General features: G+C 40.7%; 1 protein-coding gene across 3 annotated transcripts in view; it reads right to left on the bottom strand.

The window, feature by feature from the left end:
* COL4A6 (collagen type IV alpha 6 chain) overlaps positions 1–27,694 on the bottom strand; it is a 345,428-nt gene that overhangs the window by 184,472 nt on the left and 133,262 nt on the right. For all 3 annotated transcript variants that reach the window (XM_070292135.1, XM_070292136.1, XM_070292137.1), the window contains one exon: positions 6,364–6,447. In XM_070292135.1, coding sequence (XP_070148236.1) covers positions 6,364–6,447 — 84 coding nt within the window. The remainder of the gene's footprint in view (positions 1–6,363; positions 6,448–27,694) is intronic.

Here is a 27,694-nt window from a genome sequence, read left to right as displayed (position 1 = left end):
CAGAATGGATTCCTCCCTAGAAGAGACTCTCATCTACTTCATAGCAACTTAAGAGCTAATTCAGATGAGCAAGGCTGGAACCATACACAAATTGGCTGGTTGGTTGGTCAGACCTTTGTGAAACAGTTTGTAAGCGCCTACTGCCCCTGTAGAGTCTAAGGACACCAAGTCTTTGCCCTTAAGGAGTTCATAAAGATAGTGGAGAGCAGACAAATCATTAGATTGCTGCAATTCAGGATGAGAAGAGTGGATAACTGTTTACCATGGAGAGATTCTCAGGAGGTGAAGTCTGTGTTCAGTTTCAAAGGATGGATAGATAGAAGCAAGTCAGCAGAGAAAAGACAGAGCTAGTGGAAGCATAGACAAAGTAGAATGACATGTAAAGGGAGTGGCAGGTCTAAAACCTGGAGCACATTAAATAACATAGCGGGTACTGTGAACTGTAAATAGTCCATTTTTGTGTATGGTTTTGTCTTGTTTCTTTTTCTGAAGAGGGAGGCTCCTTGTGATGAAGGAGAACGCTGAAGAGAAGTCAAGGGCCTGCCATGGAGGCCTTGATAAGCCTGCTAGAGTTAAGATTTTATTGTGAGATCTATGGGGAGCCATTGAGAGATTTTCAGCAAGATTTTCGCGATCATATTTATGTTTTAGAAAGATGATGACAGCAGAGTAGCAAATGGATGGGAAACAGTGGGACTGGAGGATGGGAGAGCAGTCTGGAGGCCATTATGGGAGCTCAGGCAAGAAACTATACAGCTCTGGATTGAAGAAATAGGTATGGAGAAACGTGGGTGGATTTTCTGAGCTTGATTTAGAAAGATAAATAGATGGGATTTGATGATGAAATGGAGGTGATAGTGGGGGAAAGAAAAAGAAGTTAAGAATGGTTCTGGGATTTCCAGCTTGAGCAATGGAGTGCTCGGTGGGGCCATGCGCTGAGATGGGGAAGAAATAGGTAGGACTTAGGAAATATCATGTCTGGTGGAAGTTAGTGGTTGAATTCTGTGTGATACATGTTTATGGTACCAGTGAGACTCTAAGCAGAGATATCCAGCAAGAAACTGCCAGTGCTGACCTGAAGCTATGGAGAAAGGTCTGAGCTAGAGCTAGAGACTGAATATCTATCCTTGTATGGGTGGTAGCTGAAATCCTTGGGGAAGGGAATGGCAACCCATTCCAGCATTCTTGCCCGGAGAATCCCCATGGACAGAGGAGCCTGGTGGGCTACAGTCCGTGGGGTCACAAAGAGTCAGACACGACTGAGTGACTAACACTTTCACTTTTCCTGGGAGAGAGCTACAGTGAGAAGTAGGATGAGGGTAGAACCCTGGGGAGTTCCAGTTGGAATAGGGAAGAACTGGGAGAGTAAAGCATGATGACATCCAAGGGCACAGAGTGTTTCAGGAAAGAAGGAGGTGTCTCGTGCAGCAGAGAAGTCAAAGAAGATAAGAATGAAAAGCATCCATTGTTTTTGGCAACAGGCGGGTTAGTGGTGACTAGTGTGAGCAGTGAGGCCAGCCTGCACAGGGATAAGGAGTCAGTGGGCAATGAAGGCAAGATGCCTGAGCACAGGTAACTGGAACAAGGTCTGGCCACCCCAGGAGGTCATGTGCATGAATTGCTGTCGCTTTGGACCCACAGAGATTAAGGACCACGGTGTCTGTTGTAATAGTGAGTCAGGGCATGGGTGTGGGGGAGGGCACCCAGAGAGAAGGGGAAGATGTGCACAGCAATGCCCTGATTCAGGGGAATAAAAAAAGAAACAGCCTCTCGGTAGCCATGGCACCAGTCAGCTGACACAGGGAACGCCAGCTGTTTGCAGGAGGAGAGTAAATTTAAGGGCTGGTGGTGAATGCATCTGAGCTCTGGAATTCATGGGAAACACACTTCGTGCCAAAGAAGCAGCATGATGCAAGCCAGAGATAAAGAATTAAGAAACCTGGGCTGTTTCACGTGAAACTCAGGCTAGCCGCATCAGCTCTCTAGCTAGAACACAGCTTCCTGGCCAAAAAAGAGGGGGCAACAGCCCTTATCTGGGGGCATCCAAACATTTCCCATGGTTTGAGATTTTCTGCAATTATGCACGAATAAGTAGGAGCTCTCCACTCTGTACGCAAACACCAGAACACTGTTTAAATGGAAAATTCTGAAATGTTAGTAAGGAATAGTAGGCTTAGAACAAAACCAGCAGTCCTGTCTGCTCCCAACTCAGAAAACACACTGATGGAGTATAATGCAGGGACAGCTTTCAAATCCAGGAGGGAAAAACGGGCAAGGGATGGAAATGTCAACCTACAATGATTTGATCAATCCAATGGCAGAAGAAAAAAAAATACAACTCAAAAGAATGTTTCTTTCATATCATATGACATCCTTTATATGTGGGATCTAAAAAGAAATGATACAAATGAACTCACAAAACAGAAAGAGACTCACAGACTTACAGATGAGCTTATGGTTGCTTGGGAGAAGGGATAGTATGGGAGTTTGGGATGGACACGTACACAGTGCTATATTTAAAATGGATAACCAACAAGGACCTACTGAACAGCACAGGGAAGTCTGCTCAATGTTATGTGGCAGCCTGGATGGGAAGGGAGTTTGGGGGAGAATGGATACATGTATATGTATGGCTGAGTCCCTTTGCTGTCCACCTGAAACTATCACAACATTGTTAATCGGCTACATACCAATACAAAATAAAAAGTTTTTAAAAAATAAAATATGGAAAAAAGAATGTTTCTTCCAGATAAAAACATGAAAGAAAGCTGGAAGACAAAGATTAAATCCAAATTTAAATGTCCAGGGGAGATGGGGAGAACATCTTTATGTAACATTACCAGGCATGTCATTTTTAACTTGGCCATTTTCGGGACCTCCATGGTGGTCCAGTGGTTAAGACTCCACGCTTCCACAACAGGGGGCATGGGTTTGATTTTTGGTCAAGGAACTAAGATCCTACACAGCCAAAAAGAAAAAAAAAAGTTGCCATTCTCCTAAAGTAGGCTGATTTAGCCACCGACAGGCTAGTGACCTTGGACAAGTCACTTAACAGCTTATTTGTTGCATATAGATTATGATACAGACCCTGAGAAAAAGATGCATTGGAAAGTACAAAGTGGTGCAGAAACGTTGGGCAAGGACTTTTTACAGGTAGGGCATACCTTTGAGAAATCAGTTTGAGATGACTTAAGTCCCAAAGAGTTGGATCCTAGTCGCACAGGAGTGCTAGGTGTTGTGTAAATGTCTTAGTCAGTTCAAGAGGCCTTTGGCAAAGAAAAAATACACACTGCCCAGCAAGCTATGTGCTTAATGTCTCCCCAAGGCAGGAGGCAGGCCCGCCAAGGGCTGTGGCATATCGCAGAGATGACCCAACATTCCGTTCCACTCCCAACCCACAGAGCTTGAGAGGAACAGCTTGAAATCCAAATGAGGCCCTCTTCTTGGCTAAGAAAAACAGTCTCAAATCTTTCTGACATCTGCACAAAAGGGGTACTGAGGGGCTGCCCTGCAAGGTCAACGGTTCTGGGGCCAGTTTAAACAATCCTGCTTGGCCCTGGGAACGCAGGAGGGTAGGGAGGATGAGTAAAAAGACCTGGCTGCTCGGGCAGCTTCAAGCACCCATGTGCTCTGGATTGGCCCCACGCGCGCTGGCCTCTTGGTCTCCTTGGGAAATAGGACATCCATGCTCTTGACTCAAGAAATACAGTTTGGTTTGGTTCACAAACCTCAGCAAACATTCCCAGAAACTTCAGGCTTTCACAAATAAACTTTTAGGAACATATTTGACTGTGTGGATATCGAGTGTTTTAAATATTGAAGAAAAAAATCTATGCGATGATATTCTATTTTTCTCCATCCCACGCCCCTTCAACCACTCATGTTTTCAAAGGAAAAGCCAGATTAGGGGCCCAGATGTTTGGAATCCAGATGAGAGTTCCTCACAGAGGAAATCCACTGCCTTCCATCTTCAAAGATCAAAATCTCAGCCAGGGGTGAAACAATGAGGTCATCATAAGCATGCTCGCCTGGTGTAGGACTGACCTCTGTTCAGAATATACAGAATTTCTACTTTTAAATTCTCCCCAACCCCACAAACAGTTCAGAACTATTTCTCAGTTTCTCAGGGTTCGAGCAACTTCCTACCCCCCACAATCCATCAGGAAATGCCCTTCTGTGTCAAACTTCAAATCTCATCTGCTTCCACTTGAGCCATTTTTATTTGCTGTATCTTTGCAGGGGTAAAATAAATCCATAAGAATCACCCCTTAGGAAAATAGGGAGAGGATATGTCCAGAAAATTCACATAAGAGATACAAACATGCAATGAATATGTGAAAAGATGCTTAAGCTTTTATATAGTCTAGGAATTGGAATGATTTTCACCCATATTAGCAAAAATGTCAAGTGCTGGCAAGGGTACAGAAACTTGGGCACTCTTGAACAACAATGCTGATGGGAGTGTAAATAAATTAGAATAGATAATCTGTAGGGTACTTGTAGCTTTGAAAATTTAAAATGCTCATTGCCCTTATATCTAGTAATTCTGGCCCTTTGTATCTATATGAAAAATGAGTACAATGAGGCCTGTTCATGGATTTCCACTGCAGCACTTTTAAAATAGCAGAAATTTGGAAACAATAAGTGTTCACCAAAAGGGTAATGGCTAGATTAAACTGTGGGGTAGAGGGAAAAGATCTTAAGGACATATCATTTGACCAAACAAACAAGGCACAGAATATACACACACTGTTATATTTTGCAGAAAAACAGAAAATGAAACTATTGAGTTAGCCAAAAAATTCATTCCAGTTTTTCCATAAGATCGTATAGGAAAACTTGAATGAACTTTTTGGCCAACCCAATATTTTTATACATATTCATACATATCTTTGATCACACATAGGAAAGACCAGAAAGACAACTGGGGGACCACGAGAACATCAAGGGAGATGTTTGCTTTGTCTGTGTTGCTTGCTGTTGTTTAAGAACGTATTCACATATTTGTTGTAGAATTACTATTTTTTTTCCAACGTGTTCCCTGATTGTAGGTCAGAGGCAAGAACGTGGGCCTCAGTGGCTAGAGTGAACAAGACTTCCCTGGGAGACAGCAGTGGGTAAAGTAAATAGGCAAGAAATCAAAAGACCCAGGTAATAGTCTGAATCTGTCATCAATTTGCTGTGTGACCCTGGGAAGTCATCTTCCTTCTCAGAGTCTATTTCCTCTATACAAACTGTGGCTAAGATGAGAAGCTCATGAAGATATCTTTCCTTTCTGATATTTTATGATTCTCTAAGTCTGTGCCTTTAATATACAATAGGTCTGGCCCGTTTTGATTTAGACATGGCTTTTTATACTTTTCCTTCAAATTCTGGCAGAGTTTGACATTTCACTTTCCGGCAAATGGAAGATAATGAAAGAGGAGGTGGAGCGGTCACTCTGTTCTCTGTTCAGCTGTTTTTGAGGGTTTGGTTGACCTATTAACGCTACCTTTCTTTGACAATGTAAGCCCTTAGGCTTGTTTGAGTGTGATGAAAGTACAGATACAATGCTGGAAGTCGGAAGATCTGAATTCTACAGGGTGGCCATACATTCAGAAAATGTATTAATAGATTGGATTTTATTGTTTTATAGATTGAAGCCCCTTGAATCCTTTGGCTGAGTTATACTGAAAATGTGGGTTTTTTCAGTGGGTATCAAAAATACAAGTCATCCAGGGCAATACATCACATGTGCATAGAGGATTGATAGAAATGCTGTGTCAAGGCACTGTGTTCATTGCAATCTGCACAACAGTTTGAACTGGGAATGGCTATTAAAGGACAATGTATTGAATAAATTACATAATGTAATGAAACATGTTCCATGCTTTAACATAATAGCTATAAATCATTCTTTATGTATAGTCACCTCTATCTTTAGACTTTATGGCTACCCTATACCCTTGATTTTGGATGAATCATATCCCTAGTCTGGAGATAACAATCCAACCACTTGTTCCCCAGAGTGGTAGGGAAGGACCAAGTGGATATAAATGAGCTTTGGAAATTTACATGTATCTACAAACATATCATAATATACACAACCTAATTGCCTTTTGGAAACACTCCAGATGAAACCTGGAGGAAACCTTGGCATTGAGTCAATGAAAGAAACCTCTTCCCGGTCCCTCAGAGACTGACCGATCTAGTTCTGTCTATCATTAGTTCGCAAAGCTCCTTCCAGCTGGTCCTCATCACTTTGCTTGCTCCGTGAGGTCACGAGAGTAAAGTCTAAGCAGTTTAATTCTAAAGAAAACATACACACTTCAGAAATCGGCTCCTGTGACTATTTGTCTTTCAACAATGAAAGCAGCAACTTACTCTGGCTCCTTTCTCAGGAGAGCACTTACAGCCCCCACTGCAGTCTTGGCCCCCACATGGCTTCCCATAGGGCTTCTTCTCTCCCTATTAAAAAGAAAATAGAAAAAAGTTAGTGCACCATGTGAAGCAAGAAGCAATGCTGCCCAGGGAACATAATCCGCAGCCACACTCCTACTAACCAAATAAATCAGAGCAGCTTAATCATCTCACTTGATGGTGTCATGAGTCACATGAAATAAAAAGTCATCTTAAGCAAGCACCCTTTTAGGTCACGTCTAAGCCTCACCAAGGCTTCCCAGCTGGCTGAGTGGTAAAGAATCCTTCTGCCAATGCAGGAGATGTGGGTTCAATTCCTGGGTTGGGAAGATCCCCTGGAGAAGGAGATTGGTACCCACTCACTCTGGTATTCTTGCCTGGAAAATTCCATGGATGGAGGAGCCTGGTGGGCTACAGTCCATGGGGTTGCAAAGAGCTGGACATGACTTAGCAACCAAACCACAACATACCTCACTAAAGAGCCAGTTTGATACCTGGTTGGGGCACTGTGACTTAAACACTCGCTCATTGGTAGACATTCCAGTCATAAAATACAAGAGCATTTCTCTATATGGGGCTGGAAATAGACTCTAGACATACCCTGTGTCCCACTGGACATCTATCCTTGCACTCATTGAGAAAGAAGTGGCTGTAAGCAGAGAATTTGAGAGAAATTCAATTGCCAGCAATGTAATGATAGATGAAAATGCCCACCCTGCACTCTGCCCTCAGAATTGTTTTCTTCAGGCCCCACTTTCAGCACAGCATTCAAACCTTACAGTGACACCCCTGGGCCCAGTTAGTCAGATCCAAGTTCCTGAGGTGATATTGTACAGGAGCCCCTCAAACTCTCCAACTTTCTTTTTCCTTCTTTGCTTTATGATGATAACGATTACTAGCTGAATTTCTACAAGCCCCCACCCACTACATGACCCGCCAGGTGCTGACCCTCTCTGATTTCTTCTCCTCTGCTCTCTCCCTGGCTCACTCTGCTTCAGTCACACTGGTATTCAATCTATTCACCTGTTCTGCCTCAGGGCCTTTGCCCCAGCTGTCACTTCTGCCTGGAATGCTCTTCCCAGAGATGTTTTTGATAGCTGGCCACTTTTTGTCACCCAAGTCTCAGTTCAACTGTCTGTTCTCAGAGAGTCCTTTCCTTGCCACTCAACCCCAAGCGGCCCCTAGTTACTTCCAATCATACCACAGTGCTACCTTTCAACATTAAACATTCTGTCTCCCTCCCATTAGAATGTAAGCTCTGTGTAAGTAGGGACCCTATCTGTGCTGTCCAGCATTGCATTTCCAATGTGACAAATGTTTGATAACCTCATGGAGCTGGAATTTGAACACAGGTCTGGCTGACTCCAATGCCTTGATCTTAATCTTTATGTCTTAGTTTTTCTAAGTCTTCTGTCTCAGTTGAAAGACCCCAAAATCAGGAAACTGCCATTCTCACCCTATCCACCTTGGGGAAAAAGCAAAACATAAATTCTAACTATTATCTGAAACAAGAACTTTATCTCTGGGATGGATTTAGTATCATCCAACTTTTTTTTGTTTGTTTAATGTTGGCTGTTTATTTTTTTCAAAAGAGAAAGGCATATTTATGAGCCAGCTTCACACTTAATCATTCTTGCCTCTTTGTGCTGTGAGCCTTTTCCTGCTTCCCAGGGAGCACTGTGAATTTCTCAGATGGTCTCTTATCTCTTTAGACATTCCCGCAACCCTTTATCACCATAACACCTCGGTAATAAGGTAGTGATGGCAGAGCTATGACAAAATATTGCTATTTTAGATTCCAAACACCTTCCTGATATGAGATATTTTATCTCTCTCCTATGCCTTTGACATGGTAAGTGCTATTGTACACTTTCCAGTTTGCCCTCCACTTTATGGTATACAGGACAGGCAAGTTTTCATAAGGGTGAGATCAAGAGGTGCCGTGGGAGGCAGAAGCTGCAGGCTGGGATGGAATAGAGAATAGGGAGACAGCAGCATTGAACTGAATCCTCGCTGATGCTGTGCTCCCTTTGTCTAATGTTGAGTATTATATTTCTTGGGATAATGGATCATTTCTATTGGCTTTTCCATATAGTTCTATATTTTCCAAGTAGTCTTCAATGAACACACATAATTAGTAAGAAGAAAATAGAACCAGTATGTAACCAGATAATACATTCATCACTTTCAAGGGAGTGGACTCAACAGGCATTGCCAAAGTTGAAGTGCTATCTGTTTTGTAGCTATGGCCTAATTTCAAACATTGCCCTTTATGTGTCCCATAACATTTGTCTACTATGGACCCAAAGTTTTCAGATCTCTAGTATGGAGCAAGGAGACTGGAGGCAAGGGAGCTGGACAAGACAGTGGGGGAAAATCCCAATAACAGAGCTGAACAAAAATGTAAGGAGCAGAAGCTAAGGTTTCTTAGGGACTTGGCAGAACAAGGAGGCAAAAACACCCAGCTAACAGACAGGAAGCCATCACTGTCTTCTGTCAATGAGGAAAGTAACCAGAGAAGCCCCACTGGCCACAAGGCAACTTCCTGTAATGCTGGCCCTGGCAGTTCCCGCAGGAGTCTTCAGTTACATTGAGGGGTGGAGGGAATAAAAGGAGTGGCTTCCAGGGAACATGGCAAGACCAAGCACAGCGGAAGTCTCTGCCCTATCCTGGCTTGTCTGTGGACACGCTAACCCCTGCTAAGCCAGGCTACATCACTGGTGTCATTCCCATCGTGGAATGCTCTCTCCCTCTCTTAAAATCCAACCACTTCTTACGGCCACAGAAAATTAGAACCGGAAAGGCCCTGAGAGATCACTGAAGACACTGGTTCTTAATTCTATCAGACCAGCATATCATTATTTATTTATTTATTATTAAATTTTTAACTAGAGGATAATTCCTTTACAATATTGTGATGGTTTCTGCCATCCACCAACATGAATTGGCCATAGGTATATATAGGTCCCCTCCGTCTTGAAACCACCTGCCTCCCTATCCCACCCCTCTAGGCTGTTACAGAGCTCTAGCTTTGGGTCCTCTGTGTCATACAGCAAATTCCCACTGGCTATCTATTTTCCATATGGTAATGTATGTGTTTCATGCTATTCTCTCAAATTATCATGCCCTCTCCTTCTCCCACACAGTCCAAAAGTCTGTTCTTTATGCCTGGTGTCTCCTGTGCTGCTCTGCAAGTAGGATTATTGGTACTATCTTTCTAGATTCTGTATATGTGCATTAATATATGATATTTGTCTTTCTCTTTCTGCCTTACTTCACTTTGTATAATAGGCTATAGGTTCATCCACCACATTAGAACTGACTCAAATGTGTTACTTTTTGTGGCTAAGTAATATTCCATTGTACATATGGACCACAACTTCCTTACCTATTCATCTGTTGATGCACATATAGGTTGCTTCCAAGTCCTCACTATTGTAAATGGTGCTGCAATGAACACAGAGGTACATGTGTCTTTTTTAAATATGATTTCTTCAGGGTGTATGCCCAGTAGTGGGACTGCTACGTCATATGGTAGTTTTAGTCTTAGTTTCTTAAGGAATCTCCATACTGTTCTGCATAGCAGCATACCATTTTTTATTATAAGTATTTATCATTCTTTCTTGATTCATGGAAAGAAAATCATAGGAATAAGTTATAATGAAGATATAAGCAATAATTTGAAAAGCACCTATTATGCCATAATTGCATAATATTGCAAAGAAAAAACAAAAGTCTATAAGGCTCAAGAGGGAGGGGATATACATATACATATAGCTGATTCACCTTGTTGAGCAGAAAGTAACACAACATGGTAAAGCAACTGCACTCCAACAAAAAAGTCATTTATAATGAAACAATATGTATTTTCATATGTAAATGCTCATACATGGCTTTATTAGAAGATGTAAAGAAGTCATCAGAGGCCAACAGCTAGATGCAGAATCATCAGGGATGTTACCGTCTGCTGTAGCAGAATGATTCTGGAATGTGGTATTGCTGATTCAAGTACCACAGTTGGAGTTGCTATTAGTGTAGTGATTGCCTGAAATGGTGAATAACTCATGGTAAAGTTCTGGAGGAAAAAAAAAATTCTATCTTTGTTTACTGGGTAGTTTTCATTAGTAATAATAAAAAGATAAACATCCATTTCAGTAAGTAAAGTGTGATTATGTTCAGAGTTTTCACCTCCATGAATATCCAGAGGTATTCTAAATGTAGCATAGGATGAAGGACAATTCTTTGTAGTGTATGGAACATCTATCATACTTGGTGCCTACCTAAGAGCTTTTCCCAATCATTTTGACCAAAATTGCTCTCAAATACCTCCTGGGAGTAGAATATTTCAACTAAGAACTATTAGTTTAATCCACGGAGAAGGTGATGTTATCCCACTCCAGTACTCTTGCCTGGAAAATCCCATGGACAGAGGAGCCTGGTAGGCTGCAATCCATGGGGTCGCAAAGAGTTGGACACGACTGAGTGACTTCACTTTCACTTTTCACTTTCATGCATTGGAGAAAGAAATGGCAACCCACTCCAGTGTTCTTGCCTGGAGAATCCCAGGGACTGGGGAGCCTGGTGGGCTGCCATCTATGGGGTCTCACAGAGTCAGACATGACTGAAGCGACAGCAGCAGCAGCAGCAGTTTAATCCAAATCACCCATTGTACAGATGAGAACACTGGATACTTTGAATACTTTGATACTGAATACTTTGGCCCAGGTCACACTGGTAGAGAGTAGACCGTAGCACTTCTGATCCTAATTCCATATTCTTCCTTCTATTCAATACTTCTCAAGACCAATCTCAAGTTCCATTTCTTTCTTGATTACTCTAGTTCAGGGAAAATATACAGCATGCACTCAGCATGTCCCACTCATTGGGCAAGTATCCTTACAATGTTCCTTAGGCTGAGAGTCTTGTTTTCTCAACCAAACAGTAAGGCTTATAAGGGAAAGGTCAACCTATTTTGCTGTTGTTGTTTAGTCACTAAGTTGTGTCTGACCCTTTTGTGACTCCACGCACTGTAGTTCACCAGGCTCCTATGTCCATGGGATTCTCCAGGCAAGAATACTGGAGTGGGTTGCCATTTCCTTCTCCAGGGGATCTTCCCGACCCAGGGATCAAACCCATATCCCCTGCTTGGCAAGTTGGTTCTTTACCACAAAGCCACCTGGGAAGCCACTTTCTCACTTACTTCACTTTGCATGACACACTCTAGGCCCATTCATAACTCTACAAATGACCCAATTTCATTCCTTTTTATGGTTGTGCAATATTCTGTCATATATATGTACCACATCTTCTTTATCCTGTCAATGGACAGTTAGCTAGCTTCAATGTCCTACTATTGTAAATAGTGCTGCAATGAAACACTGAGGTACATGTGTCTTCTTAAACTACGGTTTTACTTAGCATTTCTGTAACACTTTGGTTTCTCTCTAGAGCTGACAGATAAGGGGTATGCAACGATATGGCCACACCAGATTGTCTATGATGGATGTCTACTCTGCTTGGTTAGAACATCTATTTGGATTTGATGATGTCTGTGTAAATATTTTTAATGTTATTACTACCTCACACCTCTATCCCTTTGCTGATGCTGGTTCCTTTGTCTAAAATGACTTCCCTAACCCTTTTCCCACTTATGACGGACCGAACTTCTACTCGTTCTTTTTTTTTGTTTGTTTGTTTTAAATTTTTATTTTTACTTTATTTTACTTTACAGTACTGTATTGGTTTTGCCATACATTGACATGAATCCACCACGGGTGTACATGCGATTCCAAACATGTACCCCCCTCCCACCTCCCTCCCCACAACATCCCTCTGGGTCATCCCCGTGCACCAGCCCCAAGCATGCTGTATCCTGCATCGGACATAGACTGGTGATTCACCATCTTATTGGTGAATGCACCCTCAAATTCTTCCCTCTTGGCAATTTCAGGCAGAAGTTCTTACTCCCTCCTCTTTGTTAAGGGTGCATTGCCATATTTGCCTCAATCTTCTTGGTTCTGCCAATCAAACTGGGCACAATACTCTGTTTTATTCTCTATAGCCCTTGTCCAGCAGATAATCAGTAAGGGCTGTGAAATGATCACTCTCAGAACAACTGAGTTACAAGTGTTAGACCAGGTCCACTTGGCTCCTCCCTCTCTCTTTGGTTTCCTGAAATAAAGAATGACATCACAGTGTTCCCTCCATAAGCCAATGTGCTTTTCTAGGTATCACCAGTGTTTTCTGGCATGAATGGTGGCAGGGATGATCACCACACAAAAGGTAGCACAGGAAGCAAGATGGAATCTAAGAGCAGCTTAATTGGAGTGATTGAATGGTTGGCAAATGCGAGTTATCCTTGTGAGCAATTCCCCCAGAAGCTTAGTTCACAGAAGGTTGGCTGTGCAACATTATCTTTTGACCATTCACTATTTCTTTAGCACCTGGACCTGGCAACCCACTCCAGTATTCTTGCTTGGAGAATTCCATGAACTGATGAGCCTGGTGGGCCACAGTCCATGAGGTCACAAAAGAGTCAGACACAACTAAAGCAGCTAACACTTTACTTTCACTTCTTTCATGTGCTAGACACTGTGCTAGACATGGGAGAAAGAGGCTGCATCGTACAGCCACAAGGGAAACCAAATCCTTGCTCTCCCGGTGGTTTATCATCCAGAGGGGAACACAGAGAGTAAACAAATAAATATTACATCCATGTTTGTCAGATGATATGTGTTAAGGAGGAAAATAAAGCAGGGTAAGAGGGACAGGAAGTATTGGCATCAGGTTGTTACTTTATACAGGGAAGTCAGGGAAGGCTTTGCCCAAAGGTGACTTTGGAGCAGAGAACCTTGCTTCTTAAAGCACAATTCCTGGTCCAGCATCAGCAGCACTGGAAAACTGTTAGAAATCCAATTCTTGGGCTTTCCTGTTGGCAACAATGAGGCCAGAGTGCTGGAAAGGGATGGGTAAGGTAAATGGGTTAGATGATGAGGCCAGAGCTGTAGCAGGGGCCAGAGAATGGAAGATTTTTATAGACAACTGTAAGAACTTTTGCCTTTGGAAAAACACTGAATGGTTCTGAACATAGGAGTGACACTCTAACTTCATGTGAACTGTGGTGGGACAAGGATGGACACAGGAAGGCCACCTAGGAAGCTATTGTGGTAGTCCAACAGCAAGATGATGGTGGCTTGGATCAGGGGGGTAGTTGTAAAAACTGGCAGAAGTAGGACGATTCTGGGTATGCTTTTAAGGCAGAATAGCTAGGATTGGCTGATGGATTGGATGTGGGATATACCTGAAAGAGAGAAGCCAAAAATGACTCTAAGGAATGGATACATGTATATGTATGGCTCAATTCCTTCACTGTTCACTTGAAATTATCACACCATTGTTCATCAGCTATACCCCAACACAAAATAAAAAGTTAAAAAAAAGTGACTCTAAGGTTTTTGAACTAAGCAACTAGAAACATGAAATTATCATTTATTCAGATGGAGCAAAAGCTTTTGGGGGTATCAGGAATTCTGGTGTCAAGATGTCTATTAGACATCTAATGAGAAATCAAGTAGATGGCTGGAGTTCAAGGACGATGGCTAGCTTGGAGATATGCACATGGTACCTTAGTATAGACCCGACTATGTTGTGGTGACAAGCCCCAAATCTCAGTAGTTCAACACAACTAAGGTTCACTTCTTGCTCATTTTACAACCCGATGAGGTACAGGCAGTTCTCCTTAGCGGCTTTCTTTTAAAGGTGACTTGACATCCAAGCTACTTTTGTCAAGCAACTCCACCATCTTGCTTTTAATTGCCCTGACCATGTTCCTATTTTCCTTAATAAAAACTAAACACATTGGGACAACCTAATAGCGTGGAAAATAGAAGAAAACAGGGATTATTTGGTGAGCACCATCTCTGCCACCACTGGTATGGTATAAAGCTACAAGACTAGATGAGGTCACCTAGGGAATGAACATAGATAAAGGGGAGAGAAGACTGAGCACTGAGGTGCTTCAATGTTAAGAGAAAATGAGAAGGTACCGGAGCCAGAGTCTGATAAGGAGGAGCCAGTGTGATCGGTAGAGAACCAATATAGGGAAAGGTCCCGGCAGGTGAGTGAAGAAAGTATTTCAAGGAGAAAAGGATGATAAAATGTACCAAACTGTTGATAAGTCAAGTAAGGATGAGATAAGAACATACCAATGGATTTAGTAATGTGATCTGGACTAGAGAAATTTCAGCAAGGTGCTGATCCAGACCAGAGCAATTTAAGAAAGGAGAATTAGGGAAATGTGGGAGAACCGTGATGCAGTTCTAAGGCCCCCCCCTTAAGGGAGTGATCATGGACTTTAAGGAACATCAGTTACCAATATTGTGAGGTTTTCTTTGTTAAGCTAGATGGGCACAGATGCAGATTAGCAGGACTTGGATGTAATCAGGGGTTGGGTTCTGCTAGGTGAGAATAATAAAGGAAAAGAGGAGCAAGGGACTCAAAGGTGTATGGAAAGAAGTCATTGAAATAATGGACCATGGAATCGAGGCTTCCTAAGGAGGAAAATGAGCACAGGTGTAAGATGCAGTTAAAAATATACAGATAGTAGATTTAATGGATGATTGATCCATTAATGGGTTTGGGAAGAAATGTATGGGTTTTAGGATTGTGACCAGATCTCAGAAGAAAGAAGAGGTGGTGCTGTGAAGAGTCTAGGGGGACTTTCCTGGCTAAAACTTTGCACTTCCAATGCAGGGGACCCAGGTTCAATCCCTTGTCAGAGAACTAAGATCCTACATGCTGTGCAGTGTGACCAAGAAAAGGGGAGGGTGCTAGGGCCAGAAGATATGGTACATATATGCAATGGAATATTACTCAGCCTTAAAAAAATAACACAATAATGCCATTTTCAGCAACATGGATGAAGCTAAAGATGGTCATAATGAAGTAAGTCAGATGCAGAAAGACAAATATAGATATGGCTTATATGTGGAATCACATATAAACAGTATAACACATAAAAAACAGTACAAATGAACTTATCTACAAAACAGAAGCAGAGTTACAGATGTAGAAAATAGACTATGGCTACCAGGGAGTAAGGGCAGGGAGGGATAAATTGGGAGATTGGGATTGACAAATATACACTACTATATATAAAATATATAATTAATAAGGACCTGTATAGCACAGGGAACTCTATTCAATACTCTGTAATGACCTATATGGGAAAAGAATCTTGAAAAGAGTGGATATATATATATAACTGATTCACTTTGCTGTACAGCAGAACCTAGCATAACATTGTAAATCAACAATGAAAGTGAAAGTCGCTCATTTGTGTCCGACTCTCTGCAACCCCATGGACTATACTGTCCATGGAATTTTCCAGGCCAGAATACTGGAGTGGGTAGCCTTTCCCTTCTCCAAGGGATCTTCCCAACCCAGGGATTGAACCCAGGTCTCCTGCATTGCAGGCAGATACTTTACCAGCTGAGCCACAAGGGAAGCCCAAGAACACTGGAGAAGGCTTATCCCTTCTCCAGGGGATCTTCCTGATTCAGGGATTGAACCGGGGTCTTCTGCACTGCAGGTGGATTCTTTACCAATTGAGCTATCAGGGAAGCCCAATTATACATCAATACAAATTTTTTATAAAAAAGCTAGGGCCTGTTAATACTCTACCTGGTACCAGAAAAGATAGCTCTAGGAATATAATAACTACTTCCTGAATAAACTCAGTAAATGGTCGCTGAAATGGCTGCTCAATCCTGCTTTCATACAACATAAAACTATTCTGTTTTAATGTCAGATTTCCTCAAAACACTTATCACTCCAAATTTCATTTGATTTTCTACCACAAGTCTGAACTAGGTGTTTTATATATATGGGTATATGTAACAACACACACACACACACACAATACTACAATGCTTTCTTTATATCTTCACCTATACCCCTAGATAGTAAGTTCCTCTGAGATGATGTTGGTTTGCTCACCATAAAGTAAATGAATTAAAGAACCTTCTAAGCTTTAATTTCCTCAACTATAAAGTATGGATAATAATGTTTTACTTCACTGGATATTGGGAGGTTAGAGATAGTGCCCCTAGCAAAGTGCTTGGCACTTACAGTGTCCTAAATATAGCAATATGTTACCTGGTATTATTTATAACTATAACATCTAGTATGGTGCCTACATCATAGGTGAACACGTGATGACTAATTTGCATTTTAAAGATGAGAAAATGACGGCTCAGCTGTCATGCCATAGGAAATTAGGCATCTGACTTGGGATAAGAAACCAGCCCTCACTCTCTTCCACTGAACCCACTGTTACCAATTCCAGGAATTAGCTTGAAATTGGGAATTCAATTCAGGAAAAGAAAGATGAGTGTTGGTAAGATTACTTTTTATTCCTTTTTTTTTTATCAAGATGAGTTTATTTACTTTACAATAACTTGCACTGCATGTACACTTTCTGTAATCAACCTTCTTATAATTCTCATAACTACTTCTGAAACAAGGAAAAATTATATATAAAATTTCCAGATTAAAAAAAAATAAACCTGAGTCTCAGATTTGGTTATCACTTGGTAGTTAAGCGACAAAGTGAAGATTCAAAGCAGGGGCTCTCTTTCTAGTGTACAGCTAAACTTTTAAAAAGAAAAATAATACAAGATGTGGAGGTGCCCTTTTATAACCTTCAATCCCTGCCAGTTGCCTCAGAGTCCAGAAATCAAGAGAAGCCTCCTAGGCTGGATCATAACTAGTCTGGGGCCACATTAATAATAACAGGTACCACCAATGGGGTATCTGCTATGTGCCTGCCTAAGTACTTCACATTTGCTATCTCACATGACTGTCCCAGCTACATTGAGTGGTAGGCACCATTACCATCATTATTTCACAGCTGAGAAAACTGAGGCTTATAGGGCTTTACTAGTTTGCCTACTCAAGGTCGTACAGCTAAGGAGTGGCACAAATTCAAACCCAGGTTTGACTCAAAATCTTTGTGCTCTTCCACTAAGCCTGGCCTCCAGTTGCCTCATCCTAGGTTTCTGTACTTGGTGATAATAATACAGAATGTCTGGCCTTAATGGAAATCTACTGTATAACTCAGAGAACTGAAACTGGAACTCTGTAACTACCTAGAGGGGTGGGAAAGGGTGGAAGGTGGGAGGGAAGTTCAAGCGGGAGGGGACATATGTATACCTATGGCTAATTCATATTGATGTATGGCAGAAATCAAACCAATATTGTAAAGCAACCATCAGTCAATTAAAAATAAATACAATTTTTTTTAAAGTCTGGCTTTACTTTGAGCAATTCTAAAACAAAACCTGTTCATTGAAATTTAAACACACACACACACATACTAAACCAAGCTTAGTTGTGGTGTTGTTGTCCAGTTAGTCGTGTCTGACTCTTTGCGACCCCAAGGACTGCAACATGTCAGGATTCCCTGTCCTTCACCATCCCCCAGAGTTTGCTCAAACTCATGTCCATTGAGTCAGTGATGCCATCCAACCATCTCATCTCATCCTGTCATCCCCGTCTCCTGCCCTCAATCTTTCCCAGCATCAGGGTCTTTTCCAATGAATCAGCTTAGTCTTGTCCCATGTTTAATGTGCATTTCTATGAGTTTATGAATGAATGGCGCTGGGAAGAGAAGAAAAGATCTCTAGGAGCTGGCTCCCTACCAGGTGAGACTTGTCAGCCACACTCTAAGGATGAAGCTGACAACAGACATGGCTGAGTAGTTCAGGAAGGTATTTCCATCCATCTGTGAAACTGTGTTCACACACATACACACATGCCACTGATGGGGTCAGGGGATGGGGAGAGGAACAGGCATTTTGGGTTTCACTTGGAAAAGGCCTAGCTAGCCAGAATGAACCAGGGCCTGAAGGGATGTACGGTCCTCCTAGACCTTAAGGAGCATTCACCAACCAAATGCTTGACACACGAATAGACAAACTAAATGTTGTCCGTAATGCTCGTAGACCAAAATTTCTGAGGAGACGTGAGAAAAAGAAGTGAGAAAGACACTGGGAGAAAGTGAGGAATCTTTGAGCTTTAAGGCTGGAAGCTTTAAGGCTGAGCACAAGATGTCACACAGTTCACATGTAGTTAGGGTGGCAAGTTTTAAGAAAGAAAAGAAAAATACAGGATGCAGAGTTCAATTTGAATTTCAGAAAAACCGTTAAGTGTGTCCCAGTTAGCATATTTTTGTGTAAGTATGTCCCAAATTAGCATAAAGATGTTCCATGCAATATTTGGGACATACTTATACTAAAAATCTATTTGTTGTTTATATAAAATTTTAATTTAACTTGGCACCTTGTATTTTATTTGGAAATCCTACAAGTAGCATCATGACACACTCATGTGACAAGTTCAGTTTTGGAGTGCCTATAGTAATTGTCAGTAATAACATTTAAAGTACAAACTTTGCAACTTACTTTAAAAACATTAAGAGGGTATTCAAGTTTCTTTTTTGCAACTGAGTCACTCTTACTTATTTGCTTTCTAATTTGGTTTCCAAAACAGGAAGGAAAGGTATACTTATCACTAACATGGGAAGGATTGGATTAATTCATTTACTCAACAAATATTTATTGTGTGCCTACTGTGTACCAGGTACTGTGCTAGGTACTGGGGATAGCGTGACAAAAACAATTGAATATGACTTTTTCATGAAGGTTCATAGCAGTTTTATTCCTCATAACCCCAAAGTTGGAAGGGCCCAAATTTCCATCAATAGGCGAGTGGATAAACAAACTATGGTGCATTTGTACAATGGAATACTATTCAGGAATAAAAAAGGAACAAAATATTGATGCATGTAACTGCATGGATGAATCTCACAGATACTATGTTAAGTGAAAGAAGCTAGATGGTAAGATCATATTCAGTATGAATCCATTTATACAAAGCTCTAGAATAGGCAAATCAAATATATGATGATAGAAATCAGATTGGGTTCATGATGATAAAAATCAGTGGTTACTTCTGCAGGTGTGTTAGGGTGAGGTTGACTGGGGGTATGGGTACCTCCTGAGATGATGGGCATATTCTGCATCTTATTTGGAGAGATGTTTTTAAATGTACACATTTGTCAAAACTTATGAAAGTATACATTTACAATCAGCACATTTTATTGTCTGTAAAATATAATTTTATTCAAAAGTAAGTATGATCTCTACCATTATATAGCTCATATGGGATATAGATAAACACACAAATATTTGAAAAATAATCATTTTGAAAGTGTGATGGAGGAAAATAGGGTTCTCTGAAAATTAACAATGGTTAAGTCATTAAAACATAAGCATTACTTCTTCATTCAGCAAATATTGATTGACTGCCTCCTCTGTGCCAGGGACTGGATTATGCCCTGGGAGTATCTTATTAAATAAAATAAATTTGCTCCTCTGCTCCATGTTCTTGTAGAGGAGACAAATGTTGGAAGAGTAAATAGTAATCTTTTAATTATAATTGTGTTATATGATATGAAGGAGACCAATGGAAGGATATGAGAATGTAGAACAGGGACACTTGGCCTCCTTGATGGGATCAGAGAAGGTTTCTTTAAGAAAGTGCAGTTAAACTGAGGTCTGAAGACTAGAAACCATCAACTAGGTCAAGGGATAGGAGTAAGGCAGAGAATCTTCTAGGCAGAGGAAACAATCGATGTACATGCCCTGTGGTGAGAGAGAGCATGGCACATATGAGAAGCTGAAGGAAGCCAGAGTAACTGAAATAAGAAAGGAAAGGGCAGAGTGACAGAAAATTTCACTGTCTAGGCAGGCAAAGACTTGCTCGTGCAGAGTCTTGTGGGCCATGTTAAGGAGACTCAGTTTAATTGTCAGAGTAATGGGAAGTCACTGAATAATTTTAATTGGAGAGTAATGTGATCAGATTGACATTTTAGAAAAAAAAAATTCTAGTGGCAGTATAGATAATGGACAGAAGAGGGTAATAGTGAGGTGGGAGGCCAATTAAGAGACTGTTGGAGAAAAGATGGTGGCCTGAACAAGGGTTACGGTGGTTGGATGGGAGAAGTGAATGTATCTAAGACATATTTAAAGATAGGGACACAATCAGAAAGGAATAAGACTAGAAAACAAGGCTTTCTCATACCAAGTCCACTTCACTGATTTGAGGACAACCTTTAATGCATACCTGCTATGTACTAATGGAGTAGGAAATGGCGACCCACTCCAGTATTCTTGCCTGGAAAATTTCATGGACAGAAGAGTCTGGTGGGCTACAGTCCATGGGGTTGCAAAAGAGTTGGACATGACTTAGAGACTAAGCACATACGCACACTCTATGTTAAGGCACTGTGTTGAGTACTATGGAACAAAGACAAATATTTAGAAAATTTTCATTACATGCAAGGAATTTAAAGGCTAAGAACAACTATAATCAAATGAAGAAAAAGTGACAAGTATTATTGTAAAAGGTAAAGATATATCTTTCTAAAACTTAGACGTGATTATGTCCTATTTTCTTTCAAAAACCTTTAATGACTCTCTTATCTTCAAACTTCAAAATTCAAGCATGAGCTTTAAGAGCCTCTTTAAATCAGACTCAACCACCATTGTAGACCAACCTATCACCTCCAATCTTCTACTAATAGAGCTCTATTTATCAGCAATTCCATTTTTATGGAATGCTGTTCATATCCTATCCATTTCTGTGGAAATCCTAGTCACATATTTTCTTTGTCTTTTTTGTGACAATTTTATTGAGATATAATTCATATACAATACATTCATTCACACTTCTTTTCTTAAATTTTACCTTGCTTTTTTCCCAACAACGGGGCTTCCTTGGTGGCTCAGACAGTAAAGAATCTGCCTGCAATGTGGCAGACCTGGGTTCAATCCCTGGGTTGGGAAGATCCCCTACAGAAGGGAATGGGTACCCAGTCCAATTCTTGCCTGGAGAATTCCATGGACAGATGAGCCTGGCAAGCCACACAGTCCATGGGATCACAAGGAGTCAGACACAACTGAGCGACTGACACTTTCACTTTTCCAACAATAGCACTATTTCTGTTTCATGATGGTATTCATTGCCCACTCTAACAGCTTCTCCTTTTGACTGCTTCAGAGAAACCACAGTGACAGTTTCTAATAAAAATATATAAGATTATTTTGAGTGGTCAGGCTGAGTGTAAGAATCCTCAGCTGCTCAAAGCTTGTTGGGGCTGTGTGTCTCACTTTCTGTGAGCCTATTCTTGCTGTTAGACTTTAGGCATACAGTGTCATGAACTTTAGTGGCTTGGCCCAGAGCCTTAAGTATTATTTATAATATGATGCCTTTAGGGAAACGATTCCAAGTTGACAAAAATCCCTTAGGATTTCTAGCTGGTAGCTGAAGTCAAGATGGAAAAGTCGGTAAGTTCTCTAAGAATTAGATCTACAGGAACTGGAAGGACTGCGATTCTAGGGCAGAGTATTCAGCTTGCTGAAAATATCCTGACAGACTGTCTCATATATTATTGAGTCCAAAGGATCAAGGACACTGCCATTTCTGTCTTTTGTACTTGGAAGAGAGAATTTAACCAATGCTCAGTTGAGATGGATAGTGAGTCCATATGAAATTCACCAGCAGTAGCAATTATTAGAAGGAGATAGAATGGGCCACAAATACAAGTTGTTTCCATAAAGATAATTTTAGTTATATATTTAGCTCATGATACAATAATCTCTAAGGTCTACTGATATAGATAAGAGTACAGATATTTTATTTGTTCATAAATGAGGAAAGAGGACATGGGGAAGAGGATCTAAACAAGGGAAATATAACAGTTCATAGCAAATCCATCCCTCATGAAGTGTTAAAGAATCTGCTGCCAATGCATGAGATGCTGGAGACATGGGTTCGATCCCTGGGTCAGGAAGATCCCCTGGATGAGGAAATGGCTACCCACTCCAGTATTCTTGCCTGGGAAATCCCATGGACAGAGGAGCCTGGTAGGCTACAATACATGGTGTTGCAAAGAGTCAGATATGACTGAGCACACATGTACATACATACATGACTAGAAGAGAAATGAGAGGGAACCCCTTCTCAAAGTATAGAACCCAGTAAATAGCAGAATAGGATCTCTGTCTTCATTTGCTAAGAAAGGCCTGTTACTTTTACCTAATTTTATGGTTGCAATTTTAAGCTGTAAATCCTTTCAGAAGTTGATTTTAATTTTGCTTGCAGGGTGCGCAAAACAAACCAACTTGTCACGTATGCCTGCATTTCTAAAATTAGGCAAAACAGCCCTAATCCCTTTTCATATGCAGAAAATAGAAACTAGTCGAGTAGTCTACTTGGTTGGTGGGAACAGACTTTAAAAAGCAACATGCTAAAAAAAATAAAATAAAAACATGTCATAAGCAAAGTTAAACTGCAGTTCAAACTTTTTGGCCATAGCCAAAAGCCACAAGCAAAGGAGTGTGACAGTATTTCTGTCTTTGATTCTCTTTTCTGACTTCGAAACTCATCTACTTTTTGTTTCCAGGCAAATGACATGTAAAACTTATTTCAGAAAGCCCATCTATAGCAAAGCCTCAGCTACGTCTTGGGCCATTCTTTTTCAATATATAACCTACCAAAACTCACTGAAGAAGAAATAGATTATTTGAATAGTCCTATATTGACTTTAAAAGTAGAGTTTGTAGTTAAACCCTTGCCACAAAGAAAATTCCTAGGCCAGACAACCTCCCTGGTGATTCTCAACAAACATGTAAGCAATAAATAATGCCAATCCTGTAAAACTCTGCCTGAAAATTGAAGATGAGGGATTACCTCCTAAATCATTCTATGAGTCAAGTATTACCATGACAAGCTAATATCTTTTGGGAATATAGACACAAAAATTCTGAACAAAAATTTAGGAAATTGAACCCAACAGTATATAAAAATAATGGGGCTTTCCTGGTGGCTCAGTGGTAAAGAATCTGCCTGCCAATGTAGGAGACACGAGTTTGGTCCCTGATCCGGGAAGATTCCACACGCCCCAGAGCAGCTGAGCCCATGTGCCGCAACTATTGAGCCTGTGCTCTAGAGCCCAGGAGCCACAACTACTGACCCCACATGCCGCAGCTACTGAAGCCTGCACAGCCTAGAGCCTGTGCTCGGCAACAAGAGAAGCCATTGCAATGAGAAGCCTGTGCACTGCAACTAGAGAGTAGCCCCCACCTCAGCAACTAGAGAAAAGCCCATGCAGCACTGAAGACCCAGCAGAGCCCAAACTAAATAAATAAATAAATGCATTTAAATGATGATACATTATGACGAAGTACAGTGTATCTCAGGAATGATAGGTTGGTTTAACATTCAAAAGTCAATCAAAGGGGACTCCCCTGGTGGTCCAGTGGTTAAGAATGGGAATTCTAACATGTATACTATCATGTAAGAATTGAATCGCCAGTCCATGTCTGACGTAGGGTGCAGCATGCTTGGGGCTGGTACATGGGGATGACCCAGAGAGATGTTGTGGGGAGGGAGGTGGGAGGGGGGGTCATGTTTGGGAACGCATGTAAGAATTAAAGATTTTAAAATTAAAAAAAAAAAAAAAAAAAAAAGAATCTGCCTTCCAATGCAGGGGACTTGGGTTCCATTCCTGGTCGGGGCACTAGGATCCCACATGCTGGACGATGCAGCACACAAAAAAATAAAAGATCTGAGCTGAAGTCAGGTCCAAACTTACATGGATACAAAGCAGAATCGGACAAAGACTCTGCATTTGGAGAACTCACACTTTAGCCAAGGACACATACTCAGTTAAGCTCTATAGGCCTGGTACTAGCTTAGATACTGTGGAGAAGACAAACTTGAAAATACTCATGGCTCTCCAAGTATTTTATGGGCATTTATTAGTCTCTTCTCGCCTAAGCCTGTAAGTGATTCCAGTGCAGGGAGTAAGAGAGGAGCTTGCATTTGGGGAATAAGTGGAATTTAGCAAACTTTAATGACATAAATCTTCCCTAAAAGACCAGGTCAGCCTTTTTGATGGGTGGCACATGCAAGTTAGGCACTGATAGAGCCTGAACATTGAAGAGGCAGTCCTGAATATGAGGAGGTGGGAGGCTGGTGACAGTTTACTGTCCCAGTCCATCGATGCACTGTCTAATTTGGCTCAAAGCAAGTCGCCAGAGAGACAAGTGTGTTGTCCAAGAGCTTCCATGTGCCTGGTTTTCACTGCACAGTGACATGAAGCAACTTCTCCATCCCTAACCTGCATTCCAGTGATTAGGACAAGATTAGGGAGAAGCTCTGGCAATCCTGAGGCTTCTTAGATCATCACACCTTTGCCATTACACACCATGTAGAGAGCCAAGATTCAATAAATGTGTATTGAATTAATATACTCAATCAATAGATTTAAACAGTAGCCTAAAGAGAGAAGCAGAATCTATTGTTGCCTAGTGGCAACGTTTCTCCTTCAGAATTAAGCACATTGTCCATTTACAGATAAAGGCTGGGTGCCACTAGCATTATTAGTAGATGTAAAGGGCAGAAATATCTGTCAATTAAAAAATAAATTGAAAATTTTAAAAAAGGAAATACATCTGGGTACTTTTCTTTTTTTAATTTATTTTTAATTGGAGGATAGTTGTTTTACTGAGTACTTTTCTTGTGGCTTTATTTTCCTACCTTGTCCTATCTTTGTCAATGTGCTTTGTCATATTTTGCCACATTGTACAAATCTCTTTGTACAGAGATCTTTTCTCTATATCCCTGGAGCCTAGCACTGTGCCTGGTATATTAGTACGTGGTTGTATTAGTTAGGGTTCTCCAGAAAAAGAGAACTAAGAGGATGTGTGTGTTTATTGTATGTATTCATGCATGTATGTGCATCTATACATATGTCAGTACATGTTTAAAGGAACTGGCTCATACAATGAAGGCTGGCAAATCTGAAGTCTTCAGGGCAGGCTGTCAGGGTGAAGACCCAGGGAAGAGTTAATGTTAGTCTCAAGTCCAAAGGCAGTCTGGAGGCAGAATTTCTTCCTTCTTAGGAGATCTGTCTTTTCTGCTAAGGTCTTCAATTGATTAAACACCAAGACTCACACAATGTAAGGTAGTCTGCTTTACTCAAAATCTATTGATTTAAATGTTAGTCATATCTAAAAAATACCTTCATAGCAATATCTAGACTGGTGTTTGAGCAAACAACTGGGCACCATTGCTCAGCCAAGTTGACACATAAAATTAACCATCATAGGGTTAATACATGTTTATAAAATAGAACTGAAATCACCTGTGGGCTGCCCACATTTGCATATCTACTTTTGAAAATCAAGTAGCAAATACAGTGGGCACACAGATATCAGGTTCATTCCTAACTGGACAAAACAATTTTTCAATAAAGCCCATGAAACATAAAATGGAAGTAATTAAGGTACAGACAGAACTTAGTTTCAGAATCTGGTAAATCTTTTAATCATTTTGTAAAACTGATGTGCCACTACATTATTCATTCATTTAGATTTATGAAAGTAACATGAGCTGGCATTTGTGGAACTGGTTTCTAGTCCCTTCTTTATCATTAAATGGCTTACTTGACCTTGGGCAACTCACTTTACCTCTCTTGGATTCTGCTTCACCAACAGCAAGATGACATCTCAGACAGTCTTTAAAGCAACTATGGTACAGTAAATTGAAGCTTTCAGACAGATATGGGTTCAAATCTTGGTTTATGATACTTACTATTAATAGTTCTGGGTAAGCTGCTACTGAGCTCATTTCGGCAGTAGCAATGTGGGAATATGGAATAACCTCACATCAGGGTTGTTATACAGATTGAAGAAGACAAATTAAGTGCACAGTATACAATGGATGTTAATTACTATCACTGTCCCTTCTCCTTGCAGCACTAAAATGATATGATTCTGGTTTGTGTAGGTGGAACATTAATCCCTCTTAGAAAAATACAGCTTCCAACAGAGAGACTAATCATAAGCAGGAAACTCAAAAGATACATTTGAGATTATAGAGTCTTGAGCTGCTTTTGTTATGGTCTAATTTCATTTGGAAAGAATCTTTATGATCATTTGATATTCTTTCAAATCATGCTAAAGTCCCTTGATTCTTTAATTCCCTTGGGCCACATCAATGGCTTAGGGGGTGTGGGAAAGCAGGGGAAGGCAAGGTCATGGGTATCTCTGTAGCAAGAGACAGAAGGTTGGGACTTCCCTGGTGGTCCAGTGGCTAAGACTCCATGCTTCCAATGCAGGGGACCCAGGTTGGATCCCTGGTCAGGGAACTAGATTCCACATGCCAAAACTAGGAGTTCACATGCCACAATGAAGATTGAAGATCCCACCTGCTGTAACTAGCACCTGGTGCAGCCAAATAATAAGTAAATATTGGGAGGGGGAGTTGTGAAAACTTGCTATGTACTGAGTACTATGCCTGCATGATCTCATCTAACATTCATAGCAAACCAAAAAGTGTAGATACTATTACTGATATCCCCATGTTTACAAATGAAGAAATTGAGGCTCAGAGGGGTGAAGTAACTTTCCCAAAATTATACAGCTAGAAACCACGGAATTAGAATTTACCCCTACATCTGATTCAGAACACATGCTGTTAACTAGTACATTGTCTCTTCTTGGAAAGTGTGTATTATATAAAAAACACACAGGCTTTTGACATTTTAAAGAAATTTAACAAGTAGAAAAATTAATATGTACATGTGTGTATATAGGTATGTGTGTGCATATTTTTTACATATACACAATTTAAATAATAAAAATTGAAGGGTTCAGAAATCAGTGTACCTTATTCTTCTGGAAATTAATATCACTTGCTAAGTTCTACAAGGGGGCATGAAGGTAAGTGGCAAAGTCGATGAAAGGGCTGTGCCTCTACTTATCTGTGATGTTGACTATACATCACATTCAGTATGAGATTTATATAGGATATTCCTAGTATTTGCCATGTGTTTAGTGCTTACTACATGCCAGGCACTGTGCTAAGTGCTTTATATGTATAATGCCAAGTAATCCCTCAAACAACCCCATTCAGTAGATGAGACAACTCAAGCTCAGACATTATATCACTTGCTGAAGACCATACAACTAGTAAGTAGCACTGCTAGGATTCAACTCGAACTTCAGAATCTTTGTTTGTAACCACTATGCTGGATTTCCATGAAAAGCATGTCATTTACTCAATAAATTAAACACAGGTTTACCATGTGACCTAACTATTCCACTATGAGTTATACCCCAAAGGATTGAAAACTAGTGCTCAAAAAAACTTTTATATACCAGCCTTC

This window comes from Ovis canadensis, chromosome X (assembly GCF_042477335.2).
Source record: "Ovis canadensis isolate MfBH-ARS-UI-01 breed Bighorn chromosome X, ARS-UI_OviCan_v2, whole genome shotgun sequence".
In the NCBI taxonomy this organism is placed as follows: domain Eukaryota; kingdom Metazoa; phylum Chordata; class Mammalia; order Artiodactyla; family Bovidae; genus Ovis; species Ovis canadensis.
This window is presented reverse-complemented; position numbering and strand designations above follow the sequence as displayed.